The sequence below is a fragment of the Strix uralensis genome, chromosome 3 (genome assembly GCF_047716275.1).
Source record: "Strix uralensis isolate ZFMK-TIS-50842 chromosome 3, bStrUra1, whole genome shotgun sequence".
In the NCBI taxonomy this organism is placed as follows: domain Eukaryota; kingdom Metazoa; phylum Chordata; class Aves; order Strigiformes; family Strigidae; genus Strix; species Strix uralensis.
This window is the reverse complement of record NC_133974.1, coordinates 110,843,654-110,871,561: the sequence shown is the minus strand read 5'-3', so window position 1 is coordinate 110,871,561 and position 27,908 is coordinate 110,843,654. Positions and strand designations below refer to the sequence as shown.

Below are 27,908 nucleotides of genomic sequence, written 5' to 3'. Positions count from 1 at the left end.
ATTTTCTAGAGCTGGAAGAACTTTCACAAATTTAAAATACAGTATGTGTATACACATGCACACACATACACCTGTAAGTAACATGAAATATCATACTTTAATGATAAGGTGTTTTTTACACCTATACTTTGGGTTGCCTGAAGCAAAATGAGGCTTAAAATTTTAAAAATAGATGTTTTTTCTGATCTTGGTTTGGTGGTTTAATTTTTAAAGATGTTTGTTACCTGTAGCTGCCACCAGCTGGGATTGATACATTCATGAAATATCTGAAAATAATGGAGCCATAGAATGCCTTCCTGATTTGTGCATGTGTTTATATTTTGGTATGTTTTATGTAAATTGTGATGGAAGAAGAAGGAAAAGACATGTTTTGTAGCATATGGAGAAATCATGTACACATTTAATCACTGAGAGCTCAAGAGACTTGTCTGTGCTTAGGAACAGCTTAGAATCAGCAGTCTTTGGCTGCACATCTCTGTTAGCCCTTGCCTAAACTTAAAATCAGTCTTGCAGTACCATTGGTTGCTGATTCAAAGCTTTTTCAGAAGTATAAGCAAGACCTTAGTATTAAAGGGAAAATAGACCAGATATTAAAGAAAATTCTCTAAATTAATTCAACATTCTGTGTGATTAGTAGTGAAGTGACTCTCTGCTGTTCTTTGCCTCTGAGTCCGAAAAACTAGATGTATGTTAAAACTTACAGTTGTACCTAATGATTCCTTTTTTTTAACAGAGTTTTCCTTCTTTGATCCCAATGATGCAGCATGCCAAGAAATACTTTTCAACCCCGAAACATCAGTTTCTGAATTGTTTGCTATCTTAAGGCAGTGGGTTCCACAGGTCCAGCAGAATATTGATATTATTGGGAATGAGGTGAGGTATAAATGAGATCCTTGAATGCTCTTAGTGTTAAAGAAATACTATGTTGACAATGCATAAAACCAGTTCATTCAGAAGCAGAACTAATCATAAACACAGATTCAGTTTCTGCCTTTTAACAAGTAGTTACTGATCAGTGCCTTGTATTCCACATGTCAGCTTTCATTCGGAAAGAGAAAGATGGTGGATAAAAATTCAGTACATTTGGATAGATGGCAGAAATCATGTTTCTTCTCAAAGCAGTTGTTTAGAGCCCCTTCACCTTGGTGTTTCAGTTTCCTGCTTAGCAGTAACTATAAACTCCAATATATAAAGTTACAGTGAAGCCTGACCTTAAGGGCAGTGATTCCAAGGCACAGAATGAGTTAGGAACTGAAATCTCTTTGCAACGTGCAGTAGGCTGCTTTCAGAAGACACCTAGTTTCTAGTAATTCCATCCTACTCTCTTATTTTTCTTTCTTCTGGATTACAGGTTTTTCTAGACAGGTGGGGAAGTATAGTAAAGATTCTTCCTACCGTAGTATGACTGGGGGCTTTTTTGGGGGGAAGATTGTTGAGAGATCAGAGAACAAGGGCGGGATTCATAAAGCCATTTTCCCATTGTTCAGTTAAGCAGTTAACTTTTCAGCATGTGAAATGTATGTTAGAATTAATAATATAAAGAAGCATTAAATTCTGTAAACAATGAAGGTTAATGATATCTAATACTATTTATTACATTTGTGCATGTTGCTCAGTTCTGCAGTTACAGTCTGTTCTGGCAGGCTTCTTTGTTATTAGCCATTGAAATGAATGCAGGAGACAATATATCTGAAATAACTTACTAAATAATACTGATGTCAGAGAGATGCCAGAGCTAAAATATGCTTGTTTCCCATTTGTCTCTCAGATCATTAAAAGGGGTTGCAATGTGAATGACAGAGATGGACTGACTGATATGACTCTCTTGCATTACACTTGCAAATCAGGGGCCCATGGTATTGGTGAGTAAAGAAACATCGTCATAGATGTAAAAAACTAATTAATTCACAAAGGCTAATCCCACTGACTGTTAGAGAATTTTTCCTTGCAGTGATTGGTTAGTGCTTGGTTTTGGCTCTCCTTGTGGCCATTGGAAAGGAAGATACAAACCTGTAGTGCAGTTATTGCTGTGGCAGTTGGGAGTAAGTTGAGTTAGTGGTACAGATATTGCAAGGAGTAGTACCAGTTTAATGCAGCAAAGGCTGTTTCACACTGGGGTACAAACTGTGAACTAAGCTATCGACAGTTTTCTTACATGAGTGAAACTAGAACATTTAGGTGACTGGCCACTAGAACATTTAGGTGACTGGCCGTTCTTTTTTTTTTTTCTTTTTCCTGACACGATCAGGGTGAAAACAATAATCTTTTGTTTGCATTACTGTGATCATAAATACTGGAAATAAGAGCATATTTAACTCTGTTTGAACATCCCTATTAGCTTTTCTGTGTTGTGGTATGTTTTTGTTGACCCGAACCCAGTTCTCTGAGTTTGAACTAAGTTTCTGAGTGTGCTCTGGCATAGGTTAGCTTTTTTCTGGCAGATCTTTTAACATAAACTTCAGCATTGTGTCATATCATTTTATTTCTTCTATCAGATACTAAAATCCCTGGTTTTCATGGATGGCACATTATTTACATTAGAGATAAACAGGTAGTGTTATATACTACAGCAGAGATTTCAGCCCTTTATGATAAAAGGCAAAGATTTCTGCATCCTAATCCTAAGAAGAAAGGTATAGTAATTGTTCTGCTGTGAGCTTTAAGGGTTTAACATACATTATGTGTTACACATAAGCATGGGCATGTTTTTTGAGGTCAAAGAAATCTCTAATGCATATTTTACAAAATTTACCTTGCAGGTGATGTTGAAACCGCTGTAAAATTTGCAACGCAGCTTATTGATCTGGGTGCTGATAGCAGTTTACGCAGCCGTTGGACAAATATGAATGCCTTACATTATGCTGCCTACTTTGATGTTCCAGAACTTATTAGTGTTATTTTGAAAAACGCAAAGCCAAAAGGTAGGCGTTGTTACTCTTGTTTCATGTAGTTGTCTGTATTTTGTTACTCTGTTGCCCCTAGGTTGTTGTGTAGTGTAAGTGTGGGGTTTGTTTGTCCATTATACATTAATAGTTTCTAATTTCTTACTCTTTCAGTCAGCCTCATTGGTTCATTTTTCTCTTAACCTATTTTTTTTTTGTTTACTCTGCTGATTCCATTACTGGTTTTTAAACTTGAGCTTTGTACAAGGTGGTAGAGAATTGTCTAATAGAACAGAAAGCAAACAGGTTAATTCTAAGTTGTTAAGGACTAAGAGAATATATGCAGAGAACCAAAGATGTAACTATTCTGGTAAATTTTTAGGGTTTTTAAGAATCTTTAAACATTAAGAAGTATTCTTGAAACGTTGGGACAAGGGTAGAGGAGAAGTGGGGATTTGGCAACAGCACGTGGCAAATTAGTGACTGAAGCAACTTTGACGTGCTTATTTTTCCCACTTCTTGACTATCTGGAAAGTCATATGTAAGGAACAGTTTGACTTTAGTGTTTGACATAAATAGCTAATACCTTTTGGAACGATAATACAATGGATTGGTATTTGGAGCCCTATTTATACTAATGCAAATGGAAATACCAAAATGGTTCTGAACCAGAACCATTTGTTCCTAATTTGGTCAGGGTATCAAAACCAGTAAGCAATTTTAATGCTAAAATTGCACAAATGTTCATTTGTTCTACTGAATATCATCCTGACTGTGCCATTTTGCAAAATTATTAATACACTTTTTTAGCTACTTGTAACTAAATTGTCTCAGAATTCTGCAAAGCTGATAGGTTTTGGGAGTACACAAGGCTTGCTTATCATGTCTTGAATCATCATGGAGGTAATTGTTAAACAGAGCTGTTATTGGTATGACATGCTTAAGAGGTAGCAGGTGTAGGTTGGTAACAAAAGACAAAATAAGACTGCTCAGTAGTTAAGTCCACATCACATTTCAATAGTCTGATCTCCATAATTGGCATCAGCAGATTAGGTCTTCTTTCAGATCTCATTTGCATTTGGTGTTTTCATCTCCTCCTGTGCAGTGCCTACAGAAGGGGTGGGAATTTGCTCAGATTTCCAAGGAAACCACTCTGGTTAAATGCCTTGGCAGTTGGCAACTCTTGGATAAGCAGATGATTTTTTTTAATCTCAGAAAACATATAAAATTTGTCCTGTGACATGAAAACAATGGATGGTCTGAGTGAATAGAAAGCATAATCTTAGCTCCGGACTTCATCAGGCAGTTCACAGAGAAGAGAGGAGGATGTACGTAGAAGGCAGATATGCCTTGGATGGATCCATACTGAATGGGAGAAAAAGTGGTTGTTAATGTATAAATAACTTTTCAAGACAGTGGTATACTGACTGAGACACCCATTGTGAAACAGCCAGTACCACAGATGTTTCCTTTTGATTTACTGCTAAACTATTTCCTTTATGACACTGCAGTTAAATTCTTTATACGGATTTACGCCTCAATTGTTAGAACAGAGATCTAGTTTGTTCTTAGATTTTTAGAGGTTTTAAATATAAAAATTATTAAAGGCTTAAGAATTAGAAATGTTGTGTGCCGCCATTAGACAATGAATGTAGCCTGCGTGGGTTGGTAATGACAGACCATTGCTGCATAGTTATTTCCCCTAGATAGTTTGGGGGTAGTTACTGGGTAATGTTTAATATATGTGTGTTTCTTTTTGTCACCTGTACTATGCCAACTTAGACCTAGAACATAGCTGTAAGAAAACAGTGTTTAAAAATTCCAAGCATGAAGCTTGCAAATCTGAGGAAGTCACACTAGTCTAATAAAATAAAAAAATCAACTTGTCAGTTACTTTTTAAAATAGGAGTACACGCAACTGTTGCTGACTCAGCAGCTGACATTACTGATCAGTACTTGTGCAAATTAGTTTCTATGTGTGCAGAAAATACTTGATAGCCTTATTAAACGCAGAAGTTTCAATGGTTGTATACAACTACACAACTTCTACTTAGTTTTAAACTGGTAATGGTCTTTTGACATTTGATACATAAAAGGTACATGAGCATATGTAGCTGTCATTATGGTAGCATCATGCGAATGCAGTCTTTTTCATGCGTGTGCAAATTAAATTTAAAATAGTTGTTTGTATTCTTACTAGTGCAATTGTAAAACTGTTAAAATTTGACCCCAAATTTGTTATCTTTGGTCTTTATAAAATTCAGAGTCAGTCTTTATTAGTATATATAAAGTTAAGATATCTATGCAGAGACATCTGTATTCATATATCTTCTGTATATATTGATGGTGTTTTTGCCCTCAAAATATTTATTTAATATAACTATAAAGATGTTAATACAGCTGGGATATATTTTGTTTATCATGCTGTGAGAAGGGCTAGTGGTTTTTGGGACAGAGACTGGTACTGGAAAATACTAGGAGACTGTACAGCCCTGAGGTGGAAAGTTTTATGTTCCTCACCAGTATTTCAAATTGGAACATTATTGCTAATACTCGTTGGCTTTTGGTTTGTATATTAAATCATCTGGCATTTCTAATTAACAGTCATATACATAATTGACTCTGACATCTCTCTTGTATAGTTTAGGAGAGGAGCCAAAGACTAAATAGACATTAAAACTCCAATCTTCTAGAACAGTAATAACTTCATAGCAGATTGGAAGATATATTGGGAACAACTGACGGAAATATACATTATGCTAAATCTCTTCTAGTCAAATGCAGTGCTCCATTTTCCAAACTATCGGTGCAAGACCCTTCAGAGTGCAATTCTGTGAAAACAAAGAAAATATAAAAATCACTAGCTCTTACTTCGTTCTTGGCCATTAGTAATTAAATCAATGTAAAGCAAAGGTATAATCAGATTTCTTTTGCTCCACTACCTGCTCACAAAGGAAAACTGGTTGAAATGCATCTCATTTTAACATTTGACACCTAGAAGCAATAAAATATAAATATTTCTGAAACATTAATTTACATGCAAACCTAAAGCTACTAACTTGTTAATCTTTGCACAGTAGACTGGGCATCCTGAATAGCAACAATTTTGCAGTTAAGTCGTCAGTGTTATAAAACGAATGAAAGTAAAAGCTCATCTTCCAGATTGATTTATGGTGTGAATAAACAGATGCAGATAAGGTTGATACTTAATGTAGAATTACTTCTCATGTGCATTTAGTACATGCATAATGGTGTCTCTGTATAAATGTTAACATAAACTGTAAAAATGAATGTCCTCTCAAGGGATCTGCAGGGTGAAATGTTCATGTTACGGACTTGTGTACCTCACATGTGATGTTTAATTGCAGATGTGGATGCCACCTGTAGTGATTTTGATTTTGGAACCGCTTTGCATATTGCTGCATTTAACCTATGTACAGGAGCTGTCAAGTGTTTACTGGAACACGGAGCAAATCCTGCATTTAGGGTAAGGAGTCAGGTTGTAGATTCACCAAAAGGTGAAGAAAGTACCTGGAAAAATTGAATGGTCTGTCCAGGATTTTGGTTAGCTGAATACGTGTTACATGGAGTGATAGTGCCTCAGACAAATTATCTGTAACTTGTAGTGGATGATTTTGTATGCTTTGTCATGCTTGTGTGTTGAAGTTGGTGTTTTTGTGTCGCAGTCTAGTTCATTAGTTCAGGTAGCTTTCAAGATGCTCTTCTATTTGTTGCTTCAACTTTCATTTGTTAATACTCCTTTGTGTCTTGCAACAGTTGTCATGGCAATGGTGGATCTTCTCAGAAATACAGGAGTGCAATCTCTGACCTCCAGAAATGCAGTGTGTTGCTTAGCAGTAAAGTTAGTCTTAGCATAAATAACTGATAATGAAGAAACATGAACTGCTCTGCTTGCTAACCAAATAATAGGCCTGAGTTAAAGTGTAACCTGCTGCTAGATGTGTCTAGCCACAAATCTTGGGTTTTGATTGGTTTTTGTGGGATTTTTTTAATGTTTTTTTTTGGTTGGCTTTTTTTTTTTTTTTTTTTTTTGCAGAGACAGTATCTCAGTTCTGCATTTTCAATTTTTTTTTTTAATTGAGAAATGATAATTGTTTTAAGGGTACTAAAAAGTCATTGTTTTATGTATCACTGATGGTATAAAATCTTCTGGAACACCTTTGTTTATACAGTTCTTCATGGTATTCAATCTAGATCTCTTTAAAAATCCTGTTTTTCTTCTTTGTCTCAGTATTTAGTGTGCATGTACATGTTTCAAATTCTATGGCACCTGTATGTTTCAGAGCGTGTTGTCACAGGGAATACTTCTTTGTAGTTGCACAAGCATTCTGAGCTGGCAGAAGGTGGCTCTGCCCTTGAGAAAAGCAATCCTGTGCCACTGGCCACTTTTGCCTTGCCTCTGCTCTGCCCCCTACCTTGTGTTGACACAGAGATTTGCAGGGCACCTGGTGGGCTGAATTGTGGGACTGATCCGACCGAAACAATCGCTAATGTGATGACTAAAAACTCAAACTCCCCACTCAACTTTAACCCAGCTATATCCTGTTTCTAAGGTACTGTGACTTGAATGGAGCTGACCTTTTACTTACAGAATGACCGTAGATTTTTAAGGAGTGGTAGGTGTTTAATTCTTCAATCTCACAATAAAGTTCTGACCAGAGACAGTGTGTAGTTTGCCTCTATGATGACAGCACAATGTAAATGCTGTGTAAGGATTATAGTTTTCTAGGACTGAGACAGGGAGATAGGGGGCTCAGGGGAGTTAGAGTTTTTAGTCTGTTTTTTAAGGAAACAAAGCAAATACAGTCTTGCTCTGCATCATTCCCTCTGAGCTTCTGGTAATTTCTGAGTCCGGGGGCTCAGTTGCGACACAATTTGGAAGACTGAGATAATTATGTTTCCACAAAGTTTGTGAAAACTTTGTGAAAATTGGCAGATAAGCGAAGATCCATACTAATGCCTTTGCTGAAGAAAGCGTGGGTAGAACTTGCCATTGTAGCAGCCTGACAGCCTGACAGTGTACTTGCTGTCTGGCCAGCTGGCCTTGAGTTAAGGTTAACTCCAGGTGAGCTGGGACACAACAACTCTGGCCTAGGGCGAGCATCACAGGGGACATACGGGGAATCACTATTGCTGCTCTCTGGGAATGGGAAGTGTTTGGAAAGGACTTTGTCCTTAATTCATCTCTCATGAAATAGTCTGTATCTAAATAAATCTGAACAGATTTATTTAAGCAGTTATATGAGACATCAACTTTGTGTATTCTATATGTGCAACATATGATTAAATTTTATCTTATGTTTGGAATATGCCTCACTAAGGAGTAAACTCATCACTGGGTAAAGATAAAATATGTGGGAAGTATTAGCTTTACAGTATTGGTATTACAGACCAGAATTCTTGCTTACTTTTCTAAATCTGTTCAGGTACACAGATATATACAGGTATGTTTTTCATGTGTTCTGAGTACTAACAGTGTTCTTTAGATAAAAAATGTTCGTAACTTAGCACTTTTGAAAATAAGCCACTGTAAATGCTAGTTTATGTATCTAAGGATGTGTTGGCATCCTTACTTGAAAATGTGGATGTTTTTATAGTTATTTATGTTCTAGGAAAAATGTCTAATGAAGAGGCTTAAAAACTTCATAAACTACTATGGTGTTGCCTAATCAGGTTTATCTCGTCACAACATTAAATCCTGTGCTATGTTTTTGCAGAATGACAAAGGGCAGATTCCAGCAGATGTGGTTCCCGATCCGGTAGATATGCCACTGGAAATGGCAGATGCAGCAGCCAGTGCAAAAGAAATAAAGCAGATATTGCTGGATGCAGTGCCTCTCTCATGTGACATCTCAAAAGCCATGATTCCAAACTATGATCATGTCACAGGCAAGGCCATGCTTTTATCGCTTGGCCTGAAACTCGGAGATCGTGTTGTTATTGCAGGACAGAAGGTATGATGAGCAACTTGGTACTACCCTCATAATTTCTGGACAATTTATTTATCTGTTTGGAGACATATCTCAAATTTGAGGGTCTGAAACACTTTCTGGAAGGTATGAACTCTGGATGACAGTGAGCATCTGGTTTCAGAAAGCAATAAGCTGAACAGTTATGTGTTAAAGAAAGTCACTACTGTGAAAAGCTGTTTTGACAGGCATGGCCTGCATTTTGTGTCTGTAACCAATTTTGTAACAGTCTCCTATAGCACATCAGCATGGCTAAGCTTTTATTAACATTTTTGGTGTCACATCAAAACGGTGGTAAAATTTACAGATTACTTTGTGAGTTGCCCAGCTTTCAGTTACGGGTATACATTCATCAGTTACCCCTAATGGTTTCCAGAAGGTGGTAAAAGAAAACTTCAATTCTGCTTAGCCTGTAGTAACCCGATTTCACTGGTGCAATGCAGCTAAAATATTTGAAGCAGTGCTGTGCCAGTGGGGTTGTTACATGGTTCTGTGGACGTATGAGAATGTAGCTAATACTGGTCCAGCTCAAATGTGAATAGCTTTTAAGAAGCTACCTCGCTAGACACATTTTAAAAAATGTATTTAAAAAATGTAACATTGATACTGCAACTAGTATTCATACTTTTTATTTGCTTTGATAGGAAGGGCTCTGAAATGATTTAAAAGTGCTAGAACTCTTTTAAAGATTCCAAATATTTTTCTGGTAAATACTGAAGGCATTTGTGAGCAAAAGTTTATGTTTGAGTAGCTTTACTTTTAAGATTTTTTCTAGTATAACTTCAGATTTGTAAGTGTCACAACTGAAGTGTTCTAAAGTGAACTCCGAGAGCACCGAGCAGCTTCCATTCTGTATTTTCATTTGGTGTATTCTTGAAATTGGGTCAGGGAAGGTAAAGTAATTGCTAGCTACGCAGAAGGCATTTTAACTGAAGTACATACAGGAAGCTGCTTATTCTTTAAAGAGAGTAAGAAGTTCATGGAAGTTTCTTCTACAGAAAGCCATTGCACAGTGAAAGCAAGGGGAGATAATGTAACTGCAAGTTAATAGAGGCTTTATAGCAAGAAAAGGCAGAAATTAATCCTCTTGCATATCTTTCCTCCAAGTATGGCCCATAGAACTGTTTGTACTGTAATGTGCTTACCGTGTATGGATAAAGCTTCCTGGATTTGGTTACTTTTTTTTTTTTTTTTTGAGTATGCTATTACAGTGTTTTTTAAGAAGTTGTTGGAAGCAGTTTTTCTGCTGCTGAAGGCCAGCCGGGCTTTCCAGCTAGCTTTTTTTAAGGGAGCCAAAGCTGTCATATGGCAGGTGGGAAGGAGGAATGTGATTGTGCTTTTTGGTCTTCCTTTTCCACGTCTGCTTTCCTCCCTTCCTTTCTTTGTGTGCGAGGAGCTGTTCTGCATTACTCCCACGTGTTTCCCACCCACTTTCTCCATTTGTCTGAATGGAGAAGTTGATCTCAGCCTTGTCTTCCCCTCTCCCTTGACACTCATAAATGTGTCCAGGGTGGGGCAAAAGTGAGAGCAGGATGATGAAAATGGTGCCCAATTCTTAACCTCCTCTTGGATCAGTTCTCATTTCCAGAATATGGAAGCTGAGATGAGGGCACTGGAATGGCAGCATTTTTACGTTCCATGTGTTTATGGATTCCTGTTCTCTTTCCTGCTTCTGCAGTCTCCCAACATATCAGCTTTAATGAAGCTTGAAAGCCAAGCACAGTAGATGCCAGAGAGAAAATGGATTCCTCTCCTGATTCCTACTGCACCTGTTGTTGTAGTTGTCTTACAGGGTAGGAATCTGCAAAAGCAGGTGTTCATGTGTACACGATTTGGGGTCCTCCAGCTTCACTGGCTCCTGCTGTCCTACATTATATGTTATCTGAATGGACACTCCATGAAATGTGAGTGCAGGGAAACCAGTAGCTGGGGGAAAACCTCTTTTCTCCCATTCCTGCCATGATTCTCATGTGTGAGATGCCCCCTGCTCCTTCCTTGCACAAGTCCTCGGGCTTGTGCAGAATTGGAGCCTCAGTTTTGCCATCTCCACCTCCAGTTTAAGACGTCTGCTGGTGTCTCCTCTCTGCTCAGTAAGTGCCCTTTGGCTGGTGCCTGGGGAGTGGAGGAATCTGAGGCTGCTTGGCCAAGCCTCCTCTGGCTGAATTTGATCTCTGGGTTGGTAGCTAAAAAGTCTGAGTCTAGATTAGCGTGATGTACCTGCCTATAACAATCAAGTTTAAAGGACATCTTCAGAGTAAAAGACGAACAGGCTCTGGGTCACATTTATTTCTTTACAGAACATTAAGAAAGAGTAGCTGGTAGGTTTTATAGTAAAGAAAAAAAATGGTTTCTGTCTGTTTACTCTCTGAGGGCTGGATTAGACAGTGAAGTCCTAGTACCAAATGAACTAATTGTATTAAGGTCACATGAGATAATGAAAACTGAGCAACTGAAAGATCAAAGGATTTTAGCACAGAAACTATTTAAAAATCAAATACAAAAATGGATTTAAATCAATGTTAAATGCATCTTTGTTAGTTATTCCTCCCCCATTTGGCTGAAGTGTGTGAGCTCATAATGTGTATTTGTGGGGACTGAGGTCCACCAGCAAGACTGGTCTGTCTTGATATTCTTGATATGCTTATCTGTTCAGAGTGTATGGTATAGTATATATTGAAACAACAACAACAAAATGTTTAAAACATTTGCTGGCTTTTAAAATTTTGTTTAATCATAAGGAGGGAATAAAAGGCTTATGAATCTTTTCCAAAGAAAAAATTAAGTAGACTCTGAAGTTTACCCTTTAACCTTTGCAATGTATATAAAAAAATGTATATGTATACTTATATGTATATATTTATACACACAGATATATTTATAGAATTTTTTTCTCTAGTATTTCCATGGAATCTCCAGTTCAGCAAGATTTCTAGGCATGATTCTGGAACTATTGTTGTGAAAGACACTGAAAGTAATCAAACTTCTCATTAGTCATACACTCCTGTACCTTGGTGACTTGGAGTTGTATTGTACTGACTAATGCTTACCTGTTATGAGAGCTGTCAGTAACCACTGCTTTTGTGTAACACAGCATATACGCAGAGAGACTAAGGTGTTTTGGAAGATGCATTGGCTGGCAGTGAAAGATAGGACTGTCAATGATTGGGGGAGACTATTATGTTTGTATTTCTCTGTTCTGATCAGAAGCTTGGAGATGACTTGCCTGCTTCTTTATAATCTATACTGTATTCTCATGAACAGTACTTGTTTAACAAAGTCATTCTCTGTTGATACTTTTTGTGTTAGGTTGGTACATTAAGATTTTGTGGCACAACAGAATTTGCCAGTGGCCAGTGGGCTGGCATAGAGCTGGATGAACCGGAAGGAAAGAACAATGGAAGTGTTGGAAAAGTCCAGTACTTCAAGTGTGCACCGAAACGCGGTATAACCTTTAATTTTTTTCTTAAATTGTTTAAAAACCTGATTTTTAAAAAAAGTTTTGGAAGATATGGACCTTTAGGGAGAATAAAAACACATAACAAATTCTGTTGCTTTTCTTCGTAGTGCTTTGTGTTTGTTTTATTGATTCTTTTAACTGTTCCTACTGTTTTGGCTGCAGCTATTTGCAAAACCATGGAAACAACCAACCAGTCAAAATTTCTGTTTATTTCCGGTTATTTCTGGTTATTTCCTTGAAACCGTGAGATAATAATCTTTCCTGTTTTTCCACCTATATTGTTGAAACTATTTTGTTTGTGTTGTAACAATAATGGCTGTGTTTCTTTACCTGCTTTGTCTTCCTTTCTAAGAGATTCATGCTTGTAGCTGTTTTCTAACTTTCAGCTTGAGGTATTTTAATTGATATTTCATGGACACTCATGATATATGATGTCTGTGTTTTGCAACAGTGGAGACTGAATGTTACCATTAGGACAAAAAGGAGATCCTGCTTGATAGTTTTACTGAAGTCCTGAATTACTTTGTTCAAGTTGCTCAATAAGCCTTTTGGTTTCACTGTTCATTTGAGCTAGTCCTTCCTATCCTACAAGTGCTTTGGCAGCATAACAAGCTATGACTGTGGCTGAAAAAAAACATAAATTAATTGATGTAAGAGATAGTAGCCAGAAAGTTTTCTTACATTCTTTTTTGTCACATACAATTTTCTCTCCAGGTATCTTTGCACCTCTTTCTAAAATAAGCAAGGCTTCTGATCTCAAAAAAAGCTCTGTACGAAGTTCTTCCATGCGGTCTTCACCTTTGGTCAAATCTAAGAAAATAGATGTGAGTCACATAACTTCCAAAGTGAATTCTGGTGAGTATTTTTTTTGTATGTTGAGACAGGGTAGAGAGATACTAATCCTCAAGAATTAGCACCAATCCTGTAAATCTTGGTATTAAAATACTTGTTTGGAATTAGTTCATCACTTGGAATTAGAAGGTGATAAGATGTTTATTAACTACATGTTCTTATTATTATAAGTTCACTAGCCTGTAAACTGGTACTGGAAGGACATTATGTGTAGCTGTTTAGTGATTATAGTGATCTGATGTACTATGACAGGTTATAGTTCACCAAAACATTTATTCTCAAGCCATTAAAGTAATTTCAGATTGGCTGTGATATCAGTTAAATGTCTAAACTTAATGTGATTCCATTTACTAAGATCTTCCTGGGTAACCTGAAACCTCTCACTGAAATCAGTGAAAATCTAGAAACTAATCTATATTCACCTTTATGTATAGTAATTGAAGAAATTTAATTTATTTTCTGGCAAAATAATCAAGGAACTATTTAACTGATTGTGTTTTATCTGCTAATTAAGTTATCTGAGTAAAACCAGAGGCAAATTAGAAGAGAAAGGATGTCCTTGTAATAAGGCCTCAGTCTACTGATTGGAGTTAAAGGCTCAGTCCCCGGTTCTGGTTTAGTTTCTTAGCAGTTTACTCAAATTACTTAATCCTTCTGTGCAAATTCCCTCCTTGTGAAGTAAGAATGATGCATTTTTTCTGTCTGCTTAGGTTCTAAGAGTACAGACCCTTCCCTGCTGTGTGTAGTCCCCACCATGCATAACCTAGCCCTGTGTCTGGCTGGGTACATAACAATGTCATTACGTTTTCATTTCTTTTGCGTTTTGAACCCTGTTTAGGTGACTCATACTAAGGCAGCACAGTGTAGGGGTGGAAGATACGCTTACAGTCTCATCGAGTTTACTCAAACACCCTAAAACACTACACGCTTTACCAGTAATACGCAGGGTTTAGAAACAATGTGCCAGGCTCGTGGAGGAGATGCATTTTGGCAGCATTTTGAATGACTTATGTAACTCTTCTTTACATAGATTGAGGGGGAAGTAAGCTTTAATTATGTGTATTTACAATTAGCACAAGATCTAAGCTATTTATAAATGGACATGTTGCGTAAAAAGCTTCTTGGAATAATTGGTTTGTTAGGAGTATTGCTCAGGAGCAGATCTGAGCTGACTTTTTTCTGTTAAATATTTTTCAATGTTTGATTGAGTTTGTTGTGAACTGTTTGTAACTCATTAAACTGTAATGGAAAGGACTGTTTCCTTTGTCACAGGCAGTGTGTTCCGGACAGTTTAGTCATAAACCACCTTTTCTGTCACAAAGGTGCATTTGTGTCTTTGTAAAATTTAAGCATTTGATACTTGGCTTTAAGTAAAAATCGGAGCAAGTTATGCATCATCTGCCCAGCAGAGCTTACATCCACTAGCAGTCATCTGAAGCTGCCGTTTGCAAGATGCTCTTGCGTTGAAAGCTCCATTAGAATTAATGTGCCTGACTGATTCACTGGCTGGAGTGGGAGGATAAAACTGCAGAGGCAGAACTTTGTTTTGCAGTGTTTGCGTGCATCGCCAGTTTACGTTTCTTTCTCTTAAACTTCATTCCTGCAATACGTTGGTTTGTAATGATCCAAGAAAGATTAATATGCTGCTTGTAGATATGGTTATAAGCTGCAAAGTAAAATATGATACTGTATAGACACTTTCAAATATGATTTGTTTCTACTGGATTTGAATAATCCATCAGATTAGTGATAATAGGTCTTTTTGAAAATTTTAGGAAAAGGATTACTGTGATTAAATTGAGAAATGAGTTATCAGTCACAAAACTAGTTTTTTGATCTGATGGCTTAATGGCTAAACCATAAAATTTTGGAAAATATAGTACATTTGCAAACTAGTTCAGTCCCTGTAGCTGAATTAAGCCAAGAGTTGTAGTTAAATAAAAAAGATGTGATTTTTCTTTCATGACAGGGAGCGGATAAATCATAGTTAAGCTTGTTCTTCTTGAGTTAGGGTAGGAAACTGTCAGAAATGCAAAATGACTGTTCACAAATTATAACTTATGTGGTAGTACTAGTTGATATGCCTCTCACAACATCGCTGCTCTAAGAGTTAGGCTCTTAAAAATCCTATTGGCATACTTCATTATTTGTAGACTGAAGATTTGGCCTCAAATCTCTCTCAAAACTTTTATATATAATCTTTAATGCAGAAATTGTGCAATTCATACTAGTGAATAATATACCTTAAGTACTGAATGTTGTTTTTATAATAGATGTAAATGTTTGAAAGATTTAAGTAAAACTCCTTCAGTATAAACATTAATATTTTGCAGACTATTGTTTAGCAAGATAGTTTGGAATGTTTTAATGTGTTAAGGGGTTTAACATCTGTGCTTATCCATCAAAACAATTCTGTAGTCTTGTTTTACCCATTTACCAAGAGTCTAAGGAATTGTACGGTTTTATCAGCTTTATCTGTGCATCCACTAATCTGCAAATCTGTCAGATTTTTTTTTTTGTATGTGACTTTCCTGCAGAATTATTGTTCATTGTTAGGATGTATATATTTAATTGTATATATTCTTTTTGTAGGCCTAAATATGGCAAAAAAAGACAGTGTTTCTGAAACCAACCCTGTGACTGCTAACAGAGGAAAAACTGTACCTGCAAAAGATGGTAACTAATTTTTTTTTTATTTTTTAACATCTTGAGAAAAATTTTGGATAGGGCAGAGGAAGTATTATTACTGCCTTACCTCTGTAAAAGTCCTATATCTACACTATAGAAAAAAGTTACCTTGCCTGTGTGTATTCAAGTCCCAAGTTGTACACATGTAGTTTCCTAGGAGCAACAGTAATTTGTGTGGACGTTTGGCTGGCGTTCTGTGTTGGTTTGGACAGCTTCTATCCATATACATGGACAAGAATATAGACAAGCCCTTAAAGCTGAAATCTGTCTCTTAGTAAATGATCTTACAGAGGATCTGCAGACTAAGGTTCTGAGGGAGACCTTTTGCCCTGTATCGTTACTACTTAGTTCTTAATGCAGAACTGTGCACATATTCTGATGGAATTTTTATTCTCTCCTCTATCTGTATGCTCAAGCTTGTATAATAAAGTGTTACCATCAAACAGCACTTAACAGTCTTGGCATTGTATTGTGGAAGACTCATAGTAACAAGCTTCAAATATGAAAAATGAAACTCTAGTTTTTTATGAATAATTCTCTGCAATTATCTAGTTTCAGAATTGGATAGTGACTTCTACTGCATCACTATTTTGTTTGCTGAACTTTAAACATAAAGGGATCTCACTTTCAGGGGTGTCTTCAACAAATTAAAATCAGGTCTCCTTTGAGGTTTTGTCTATTAAATCATACTATAAGTGTTGGTAAAAGCAGTATTTCTTTGAAATAATTTGAAGTGTAAATTTGGATATATCTTCTTTGAAGAAAAGCACCTTTTTGTATCCTCTGTCAGTGAACAGTTGTGAGGAAGAGACTTGGGGAAGAGGCTAGTATAAGGTATTTAAGCACTGTCCTATATGGTGCTTTTTCAGAGGTGAGCTAAAAACTTGTGTAGACAGAGGTTTCCAACATTTTGTTCATGGAGGGCACTTAATGGCTTGGTCTTCAGGTTCTGGTCACCCAATGAAATTAGCAGTACAGTGTCCCAGTTTGATGGATACGATGTGGTACCTGCAATTAATAGGATACCAATGGCTTTGCAGGCTGTAAGTGATGTGGAGTGAATTCTGGGATTTAGTGGGTTGGGAAAATCTTTACGAAAAGCCAGCATCCAACTTAGAAAGTAGCTGTCAGTGGTTCTTTGTCAAATTAGAAGGCTACTTCAGCTTGGGGTTTTCTGGAGTTTGTGCCGGGTCTGGGGTTTTTGTTGTTTTTTTTTTTTTTTAATCCCCAAATCCCCCCAAACCCCTTGACAAATTGGAATAAAGATCTTGGGGCAGAGTTGGGGGGAAGATGGAAAGGAGAAAGGACAACTACGAAGTTCTGCAGCAAGGCCGAAACAGTCAGCTGTATAAGGACACCCTGGGAATGGTGTGCCTGGTAACAATTTGTAGAAAAGTACACAGGGTTATTATTACGAGGTAAACGTGAGCCATCTGTGTCATGGCATTGCAAAGGGGGAAACATACTGGAATGTATAAAAAGGAGCGTCATCCGTGAGATGCACAAAGCGACCTGGATGCTCTACTTGGCAGAGGTGAGGCCTCGGCTAAAGCATGGCATGTAGTTTTAGACACTGCACTTCAAAAAGATGTGAATCAACTGGAGAGAATTCAGAGAAGTCACTGCAATAACTGGAGGTGTAAAACATGACTTAGGAGAAAAGACTGTTGGAATTTGTGATTGTGTGATTAAAAAGACAGAAGATTAAAGGGATAAACCAGGAAGCTTTCAGATACAAAGACCAGTGTAACCCATTCTGCATGTGTAACAAGAGTAAGAAATCTTGAGCTAAAACTGTGGTAATTTAAGTTTTATATTAGGGGAGAAAAAAACCTGTAACAATTCAGTGGTGAAATATATTGCTGAGGAAGCCCCGAGATCTCCCTGGTGGGAGGTTTTTGAAAACAGGTCAAATGTTCACCTGTCAGGAGTGATCTAACAAATAGTTGTTTTGCCTGATGGAAGAGGAATGGATTAGAGAACGTGCTGAGGTCCCTTCCGCTCTTCCTTCTCCTGCCCCGTGATTTCCCACAAAATGAAGTGTCTCATGAAGTGTCTGAAGTGGTTTAGTTTCAGCAGTTTTTGTTGCGTTCATGTAAAAGTGTGAGGTGGTCTGACCTCCAGTGAATCCATCACTGGACTGACTTCTAAATACGGACTCGTATGTGGTTGCAAATGCACATGTGTATTTATACCTTGGACTTGGGAGTTGAAGTTTGCCTGTTTAGTCACCATTTATTTAGTAGTTTGCATTTTCATTGCAGCATAGCTGCAGCCAGTATCTCAGAGTCTTTAGATTTCTGTCTCCAGATACCTAAGCTTTTGCTTTGACCCACTCTATTTGCCTTTCTGCAGTTCTTTACTGTTTTGCCACATTGGAGGATTAAATTGTATTGAACACGCTAACCCTGTGTTGATATCAAGGTGCTTTGTGAAAACTAATGAATTAAGCCTCTCAGTATTCTGGAGAGTTTGATAAGCAATATTATCTTAATCTTTCATATTGAGAAACTGAGACATAGACATGTCTTGCTGTACCCTGCTTCATTTTGGGCAGAAGCAGGTAGGAAAGGGGAGAACTGGGGGAGCTTTGAAAAGAAGAAAGCTGAACATAAGTCTTATTGGACAGTTCAGACATCAGGGTTTGCAAATGGAGATAAAAGTGATTTATTTCCCATTCTTATTTTATAGTACAGATTTTAATATTAATACAGTATGTAATGGAATATAGTAGGCTTTAATCCAGACAATAATTCACTCAAATAATGCCACCTTCCTTCCACTTCTCATCAGATCTTTAACAGGCTGGATGCTGAAAGTGTGGTGGTATGATCTCTTATTACTAAGGCTTCCATATTTTAATAAATATGCTCATAACTGTTTAGAAGAACTTTCATTGAGTGATAAAGAAAGGGGCTTTTGGAGACCTCTTCCAGCACTCACCCATCACCTTATTCCCAAGGCAGGGTCAAATGCACCTATGTCATTCCTGACAGGTGTTTGTGCAAATGCTGCTTAACAACTTCTGATTTTGGCTCTTTACTTTGTATTCTGCCCACTATGGAGAACACATAACCTCCTTTTGACAGAAGCTTTCCCTTCTGCTTAATCTGTCTTTTTCCGAATATGGTCTCTGAAGGACTATTTCCATTTATGAATTCTAGGTTTTCCTGGGTACAGCAGCTCTTCCTCTTCTACTACCTCCTTGGAAGGCAAACGGAATTACTCCAAGAAGCGGAACTCGACTGGCAGCAATAAAAAGGCAGTGACTAGAGTGTCTTCTGCCTCATCTAAAATTAGTGCTGGTATGGTCTGTTTTACTGAGGTGTATTGTCACAGGTGGGAGTTTACTGCTGTATTGAGTACTTATGTAGAACTACTTGTGCTGTTTCAGAATCTGAGATAGTTCAAGACAGACACTTGGAAAGTAGTTTAACCATAAACTTCAGTTTGGCAACTTTTAAAAAGTTTTTTAGAACATCTTCAAGAGGAAAACTGTTCTTATAATTGGTCGCTGTACCTTTCAACTGCAGAGAAAAGGCTGTAGTCCACAGTTTTCATGCTGAAGAAAACCAATTCTTTGTCTAGGCAAACTTTGCAATGTGTTGCCATGTATTAAAGGTACGCTATGTTAAAGATAGGTACTTTCTTTACCAATCGGCTCACTATTGAAGACTTTCTTAAATTTTAAAGATATAATTAAATTTTAAAGATAAAATCTCACTAATTTCAGATCTTGTTCCTCTGTTGACCAGGATTGTACAGTTCTTCTCCGACTACGAGGAAAAATCCTTTTGATGAAGGAGAAATTCAGGTTGGAGACAGAGTACTGGTGGTAGGACAGAGAACAGGCACCGTTAGATTTTGTGGGACGACAAAATTTGCACCAGGTATTTGCAGTACTCTTTGTGTATGTTGTAGAATCAATATGGAGTAGCTTACATGTGAGCTCATGAACGTGAAAAGAACTCCACCTTTTTCCTCACTCCCTCCAAAAAAATTCTAAATTTACTGGTGTGTTTCAAAGTTCTTTCTCTCTGAAGTTTCATCGAATGTTTTCCTGGCAGTTGCATTAAAGTAAAAAAACCTAATTGTTTAAAATGTGACTTTTACTTGTCCACTAACGTGGCTTAATTAGGAGAAATATTTTGAAATGTAGGATTGAAATTGTAGGTATTGTTACAAAGCTTTCTGAAAATCCTCAGTTTAGTCTCCATAGTTTATTAAGATCACATGCCTTTCTTTACTCCTTACTTTTTGTAGTAAGCCTTTTTGACAGAGCTCTCTTACAGTACTGGTACTCTTATCGTGTCATATACCTGTGTCATTCTCATCGCTTTGGCATCTTTAAGAGGGTAATTGTGAACATTTAAATCTTAACTAACAAACCTTTAGGTCACAGGACAGATGAAAAGTTACAAGCATCTCAAAAAGCCCCAAACACTACCACCATTTTCTCATCCTTCTCCCTTGCAGCTTCTCCCTCCCTTCTCCTTGCTAAAAACACACTGCAGTGAAGCTGAAGCCAGGCATTTTCAAATGGAAGCGAGTTGTTCTAAATTCTGGACACTAATTTCTGAACACTATTTTTTTGTAATCAAATTCTATGTTCTTTATGTCCTTATCTATAATCATCTTATTGCAAGAGTAATGCAAACTCAGTTGGTAAGTGTTGGTGTAAGCACCTAGTTTACATGAGGTCCATTTGACCGATACGGCAATACTCTGTCTTGACACTTGGGGGCATCAATATTTAAAAAAAAAGTTAGAATGTCAGAATGCGAGATTGTGGTACAAGCTACGTACTTTTTCACTCTTGCCCCTTTCCCCAGTTTCATTGTAGGCAGTTCTTAAGACACTGCGATTAACAGATTCTGCACTTTAATGTGATCACTCTTACCTTCATGTTGGTGCTTACAAAGTAAACAATGAGAAAAGGACTGGTTTTCCAAATACACTACAACAAGTGTAAAATTAGAAAGCTGGTCGACTGTGTAAGTCTCCTTCCTCTCCACTCCAAATTATGGAACAAAATTTTTTTGAGAAAAACATGGTATTGTAAGAAGTGAGGATGGAAGGATGACAAATCTTCACCATTTGCAAAACCAGTAATTTATAGAAAATGTAACAGATGCATTCTTAAGTATTTCAATTTTAATATGTATCAAAGCTCTGGAAGTTACCCAAACTTTCTTTCTTTTGCTGCAATGCAGATCATATTATTTAATTCTAAAAACAGGAAGGGGAGAACTTCTGACATACTGAGCCCTTCTAATTCATAAGTTGTCATTCCTGAGTTTCTTGAGCTGATAATTAGAATTATCATTTTATCCAGTGCCTTAGTACCAAGTGACTTGAATTAAATTTTGAATCTCTTGGGGATAGAAAGCATAAGGACTGCTAATGGAGTATGAAATTTAGCACCTTTACATAATTAGCTCACATTTATCACAGGTTATGAATGATCAAGCTTATTAACATCTTGATGCCTATTCAGTGTTCTGTACGAGATGAATTGCTGGCCAGTTCCGATTCTTACACCCTTCTCTCAATATCGTACAACCAGCCTTGCAATTTGTATTAATTATAACTTGCTAGATGGAGAGAAGGAATGAATTAATATCAAAACTTTAATTTTACTGTTGATGATCTCAGATGAGGCATAAACCATGTGGTCAGAGGACTAAAGAGGGGAACTTGAACCACCACTGCTCTTCTCTTCTTTCTCTTTTTGTCAAATAGCTACTGTTATATTCAGTAACGTTCTGCTTGGCTTTACTATATAGATCAGAGGTTTTATCTTTTCTATATTAAGATGTTAATAATTTTCTTGAAAGCATATAAAAATTCTGAGATAATTATCTTCAGATTTATTCAGATATAAATTTTGCATAGTTACATAGATAGTTATTTTGTAATATATATATATTTACTATTATTATCTAGGCAGTTTCTAACTAGAAACTGTTTTCCTTGGTGTGGGTGAATGCCAACTGTACCAACTGTCTAGATGAAGAAAAGCCTGTGGTCTTTTGTTCAAAATACCATGATTTTACTGTTTCGAAATGTAGGATTCTGGTGTGGAATTGAATTGGACAAGCCTCATGGGAAGAATGATGGTTCCGTGGGAGGCGTTCAGTACTTCAGTTGTCTTCCCAGATACGGTATATTTGCACCGCCATCTCGTGTACAGAGGTAAGCACTGAAGCTGTGGTCATGTTTGTGTTGCCAAATGCTTTCTTAATATGTTTCCAGTGGGAAACAAAGTTTGGCAGCAGATATGGGAGAAATAAATGTTTTCTTCTGCTAATGGAAGTTTATAACCTCCATTAAAAATCTGGTGGGTTTTAGATCAGCTTTTTGAAAGCAGAGTATAAATTGGAAATGCAGCTCCCCATTTCTCTTGCAGCCACTTCGTTTCATTCCAGGGCCTCCATTTCTGATACAGTCTGTGTTCATTAAACCTCCCTTTCATGACCCAATCCTGATATGCTGAGCTAAGTTTGGTTATAAAAGGAAGTTGCCCTTGGACATGACTGGAAATAACTATTCTCATTCCAGCTGACTGCACAGAGGAATCGAAGCATCCACCACTTTGTTTGTAGTCTCTTTGTTAGGTTTCAGGAAGAACATCCGAGGATTACTGTGCTCTTTCCTCCTGCAGTTGTATCTATAGTTACTCTGCCAGACATGTTTTTGCTTTTCTTTCCCTGAATATCCTAGCTCAGGCAAACTGTTAAAGTACTTGCCTCAAAATTATACATGCTCTCTTGCTGAGTAATAGGCAAGTAACTCGAAGAAACTAGTTTGCTCCGGGCCCCTCTTACATACCAGCCTGATTGCAGCTGAAATGTTAGTGTCTCTTGGGGGTGAATGGAAAAGGGAAAGAATCAGAACTTCATCAACATTTGACAAAGAAGGACTCCAGCAGTAGGTTTGTTCAGAGTTGAGTTGAAATGACTTCTTTGTTGTGTTACTGCTTTTCAGACTAACGGGTTCTCTGGATTCTCTCGCAGAGACTTCGTCGAGTAAAGTAAATCACACTTTTCCAGGTAGGAGCGTAAGACGCTGTGATTTGGCTTCGGTACCCTGCCGCAGGCTGCCTGCCATCCTACAGCCACAACCTACTGCGCGACAGCCGCTTTGCCGAGAGCATAGTAGATTTTCAAGGAAACCAAATGGCAGCCAAGAGTCTGGCTGGTCCCTTCCTAAAAACGTAGCCTGCGGAAGGAACTGTGGAGTACTATGTTGTTATTAACCCTATACTGGCAGAAATAATTATGTCAGAGTTAAGATGATTGACACTCTTCCCTTATTACTGTGTTGCATTCTAATCGGAGTTAACCATAAATTGAACCCGCTCCTTAACCTCAATTGGGATGGATGTGTGTAGGGGGGCATCCATATGAAATTACTAAAACTTTTGTGAGATACTTGAAGTAGTTATTTTTCTTTTTCCTTACCTAAGCTTTTTATGAAAAGGCTGCTTCAAATTACCCTTGTTTAATTTCATTTCTGTCCTCTCCAAAAATTTGAACAAGTTATGGACACTTACTTTCATGAAAAGTTTCATCCCTTGTCTTTCCCTCCAATTTGAAAATTGTGTAGTAAGTATAGTGGAAGCAGTATAAAAAAACCCCACAAAGATCTGAGTTCATAAAGGTTTTGTTTGTTTGTTTGTTTTTTAAGAAGTCATACACAACTTAATATTAAACTTTGCACTTAGGTTTTAGACGCAGTCTAAGCACCACTTCTGCATCTTCACAAAAGGAGATAAACAGAAGAAACTCCTTTCTTAGGTGAGTGTTTTGAGTTTAAAATACTTGGGTGAGCTGGCTGTTAGCTTTACTGCTTCTTGTTCAAAAGAAAATCTTTTTGTGTGTATAGTATCTAGAACCTTTACATGTTCATTTTTTTTCTTCCAAATGAACCAGTAGTAGACTGTTTTCCCGCATGTATCCAGGAGAACAGTCCTTGGATTCAGGTTGGCATTAAAATTGTTTTCCAATCGTTCATCACTGCAGCCTGTCCAAATTCTTGTATTTTCACACAGCTGGGTGAAGTTCCGAGGGTCTTGTTAAAGGGCTCACTTTGTCCTGGTGATCCTGACTGGCGCTTGCACGTTGAAAGTTGTTTTGGCTGAACTCTTGCAAACCCCAAATGAGATGCTTAGTACTGCTTAATGTACCAGCACTATCACCTACGGCAGGTATTGTAGATCTTAGCATCAGGTGAAAGGAAATTGATTTCCAAGTGTTTCAGACTGCCACATGTACTAGCCTGTTAATGCTATTACATGTTTTGCTAGTGACACAAGATCAAAACCAATTTTTTTCTTTAAAAGGGAGTTGAGGTTTTTTCCATGCACTTCCCTGAATTACAGATTTGCCCTGGGTGTTTTGTAGAAACAAGACCTTTTTTTTTTTTTTCCCCTTGTGTTTCTAACTAGATCCAAGAGCTCTGTGTTACGGCGCAGCTGGAGCAACACCACGACAGCTACCACTGAGGGACCAGTGAAGCTGCACGAAGGCTCTCAGGTGCTTCTGACCAGCTCCAATGAAATGGGGACAATCAGGTACATTGGTCCGACAGACTTTGCGCCAGGGATATGGCTCGGACTTGAACTCAGGAGTGCCAAGGGAAAGAATGATGGCTCTGTGGGGGAAAAGCGCTATTTCACCTGTAAGCTGAACCACGGGGTCTTAGTTCGACCCAGCAGAGTAACCTATCGCGGGATTAATGGGGCAAAACTTGTAGATGATATTTGCTGAGCCAAAATGTGCTCATACGTAGGAAATAAGTATTTTAAAGCACATAAGAACCCCATCTAGAATGCAAACTTATTTTTAAATTATTAAATCTGCATTTGCGTTTTACATATATAAGTATATATATGTGTGTGTGTATATATAATATATATTTTAATATATATATTAAAAAAGAGATAAAAGAAGTTCAATCGCATTAATAAGTAAAACCACTATTCTCTTTCTCTTACTGAAACAGCCCTTGCCTGGGAAGGTTATTGCAATAGCATCTTGGGTTTGAGATGCTGTATTATTGGAATAATGTTCCAGTTAGAGAATGCAAGTATCTCCAACCTTCTCTAAAGTTGCTTTGTGATTCATGCAGTATTTAAACGATTTTCCTCCATGTAGTAATGTACTGATAATGCTTTGCGATTGCCCGCTTTTGACAGAGGAGGTGGTTAATGAGTGACATTAGTCTGGTTACCAGGCACTTTGTCAATTCCAATACCAGCTGCTAGCAATAAGAAAGAAAAAGAAAAACCCCAAACCCCTTTTTCAAGCAGTTGCGAAGTATTTTTACATTTTATTGTTCAGATCCCTCCTCGTCTTTCCCTCTCCTATTCTCCCTTCTAGAACGCAAAAGGGCTGATAAATACAAGTATTTGCAGCTATCCTTGTGAACAGCAGCAATTAAATAAAAAGCCTTTAAAAAGCACAAATATGCTGCATGTCAGCCTGTATAATAAAAAGCACTTTTTGTTGTATGCATTTGTAGAAAGAGCTACATATAAGAAGCACTCTTTAAAATAATGCACTTTGCGCTCTCCTGGAGAGCTTTCCCTCACTTTTAAACTCTTTTTGTTTGGTGTGCTGCAGGCTGTGAGTATCACAGTTTTTAAATGCAGATAAACCCAGAGCAGAACTATACATAATAGCATCATCATAAATATTAAGTCTGTATAAATACAGCATGGTAATTCCTGCCAGTGGTATGGATTATATGCAGGTTTTTCAAGCAAGCTGTTAACGTTATTTGATTAATTTGTGATACATGTTTCTTTTAGTTTCCTTTGGAACAGTTTCTAGTATAAATTTTTTGTGGGAGTTATGATAAAACTAAGGATAGTTTTAGGTACAGCATTGTAACACACCTTGATGTGACATTACCTGCATATCAGCCTTTTAAAACTGCTAATATTTTGTCCATGTTTTAAACATACAATGTATTTTAATTGCTTAGCATATGTAAACGTTATCTCATCAGGATGGTTTTGTGTTCCAGAACAATCATTTTATTCTTAAATGATCTGCTTGCTCTCTTACCTACTTGAAGAAGTGACACTTTAAATTACATCATAATATCCTATTTTTAGACCGAATTCTGCTGCTGTTACCTTCTTTTAAATATTGCTGTAGCTATTTTTCCTGAGCTATATTTAAAATAATGCATATTGTATTCTAACTTACTTATGGGAATTTTTAATTGAATATAAAAGCTGTAAATTTTGAATGTAAAAAAAAATTGATGCTTTATATTTGAAGATGCAGATACTTAGTGATGTACTGAACTTTACTTTGTCCAATATCTGTTTCTTGCTGGTATTAGTAAAATGAAACCCTGGTGAATAGTATGGCAAAAAGAATTTTCATTAGGTTGTTACAGAACATACATCCTCTCACGTCTGTTCTCACATACACATTAGGCAACCAGGACGCAGCATGGAACAGCAACTGTAGAATATAAACCAGCAGTGTTTATATCTTCTAGCTATGAACTGCCCGTTGTCAAGCAAAGCGTTTGTACAGCACATTTCACTGGTTTGTCCCAGCCTTGTGCTCCTGGGTGGGCAGTTTAGTTTCTGTGATGAAACACTCATTATCAGAAATGCTGTTTTTCCCTGCCTGGCACGATGGAATGGATGTAACTGCTTCATCTGACGGGGAGCTGGAGTTCCTCAGGAGGTACGCAGGGGAGTAAGTGTGTGGGAAGGCAGCAAGCTCAGGCAGTTTGTTATAGTCACACCATTTCTGTGTCGCCTATCTTGCAGAGATGAAGGAATATATGAGAATGACCTCTTTCCAAGAGTTTTCTGATGCACTGGTAATTCTTTTTTTTTTTTCACCAAGGGGGTCAGGCTGCTCCTTCCACAGCTCTGTAGCTACACCCAGTTCAGCTGGAAGGGGGGTCTCAGTGGCCTGGGCTAGCAAAGCCTGCAGGACTTCATTGAATCCTGTCTGATGGGTAGAGAAGAGGGCGTAGGTACTGTCGGAGCAGTGCTGTAGTGTGCTTGCCCTTCAGTTTCAGCTTCAGCCAGCTGCACGCTTCTCCTGAAGGCTCTGGCTGTCATCAGCTCGAGCACTGCAGGTTAGAGGAGCAAGTCAGGACTGTTGTCAGTATGGAGCTGTTTTGGTAGCGCTGAGAATGTTCTGTGAGGAAGCACAAAGCACCGTAAATTTATGCAGCCTGAAATAGAAATAAATCAGTCCCTCCATTCCACAAGGGATTACTGATGGCTGTCTTCAAGTTGGTGCTGTGAAGGGATTTGTGCTTCCCTAAATCCAAGGTAAGTTGCCATAATCCTTTTCTCCCAAATCTTGCAGGAGGACACTTCATGTCATTAAAAAAAAAATCTGAAAATAACTGTCAGTGAAGTTTGAAATTAGGTGTTTTGCTGAGGTGTGTATGATCACAGCCCCAGACTCATTAGAAAAAAGACAAATGATCCCCAAAGTCCCTATAAACCGTATAAATAAAATATCTGTTTTATAAATAAATAAAGAGATGCTACCCAGCAATTCTGTGCAGACTTTCAGACTTGTCCTTGTTGCATGTCTCTGGGGTTCAGTTTCAGAAAATGTACTTCTTCAGTGCTCTTGGTAATGAAATCTTTCAAGCTTTGTTGGACACTGGCTGGAAAAGAGGGGTCACAGGTGTGACAGGAGGAGGAGAACTTTCTTGAGGTGTCCCAGGATGGGGATTTCATTTCTAGCGAGTTCAGGCCAGTTGGATTCAGTGATTGTTCTGCAGATGTCAACAGTAATGGTTTTCTGGGCAGGGAGCCCATGCTTTTAAAGAGTTGCTATCCAGCAAGATCTGAGGCACAAGGATCCAAAACTGGCACTGCAGATTTGCACGACATAACCTAGTTTCTCTGACAAGTTAGTTGTGTTACCTGTGAGAGTGTTGCATAGGTGGCAAGTCCAGCCTTTACATCATGGCTTTTACAGAGGTTACGTTTTGCAGAAGCCTTGTCAAACACCAGGTGGAAACTGAAACTGCATCCTTTTT

At 37.7% G+C, this 27,908-nt stretch overlaps 1 protein-coding gene across 6 annotated transcripts in view; it reads left to right on the top strand.

Annotated features, from left to right (window-relative positions):
* The window catches only part of CLIP4 (CAP-Gly domain containing linker protein family member 4), a 32,598-nt gene extending 6,353 nt beyond the window's left edge, over nucleotides 1-26,245 (top strand). For all 6 annotated transcript variants that reach the window (XM_074863900.1, XM_074863901.1, XM_074863898.1 and 3 more), the window contains 14 exons: nucleotides 734-873; nucleotides 1,769-1,862; nucleotides 2,760-2,921; nucleotides 6,251-6,369; nucleotides 8,621-8,857; nucleotides 12,179-12,314; nucleotides 13,044-13,184; nucleotides 15,774-15,857; nucleotides 19,034-19,174; nucleotides 19,625-19,759; nucleotides 21,941-22,064; nucleotides 22,857-22,921; nucleotides 23,596-23,668; nucleotides 24,319-26,245. In XM_074863900.1, the coding sequence (XP_074720001.1) occupies nucleotides 734-873; nucleotides 1,769-1,862; nucleotides 2,760-2,921; nucleotides 6,251-6,369; nucleotides 8,621-8,857; nucleotides 12,179-12,314; nucleotides 13,044-13,184; nucleotides 15,774-15,857; nucleotides 19,034-19,174; nucleotides 19,625-19,759; nucleotides 21,941-22,064; nucleotides 22,857-22,921; nucleotides 23,596-23,668; nucleotides 24,319-24,640 (1,973 nt within the window). In that variant the 3' untranslated portion in view covers nucleotides 24,641-26,245. The remainder of the gene's footprint in view (nucleotides 1-733; nucleotides 874-1,768; nucleotides 1,863-2,759; nucleotides 2,922-6,250; nucleotides 6,370-8,620; nucleotides 8,858-12,178; nucleotides 12,315-13,043; nucleotides 13,185-15,773; nucleotides 15,858-19,033; nucleotides 19,175-19,624; nucleotides 19,760-21,940; nucleotides 22,065-22,856; nucleotides 22,922-23,595; nucleotides 23,669-24,318) is intronic.
* Nucleotides 26,246-27,908: the final 1,663 nt, after the last annotated feature.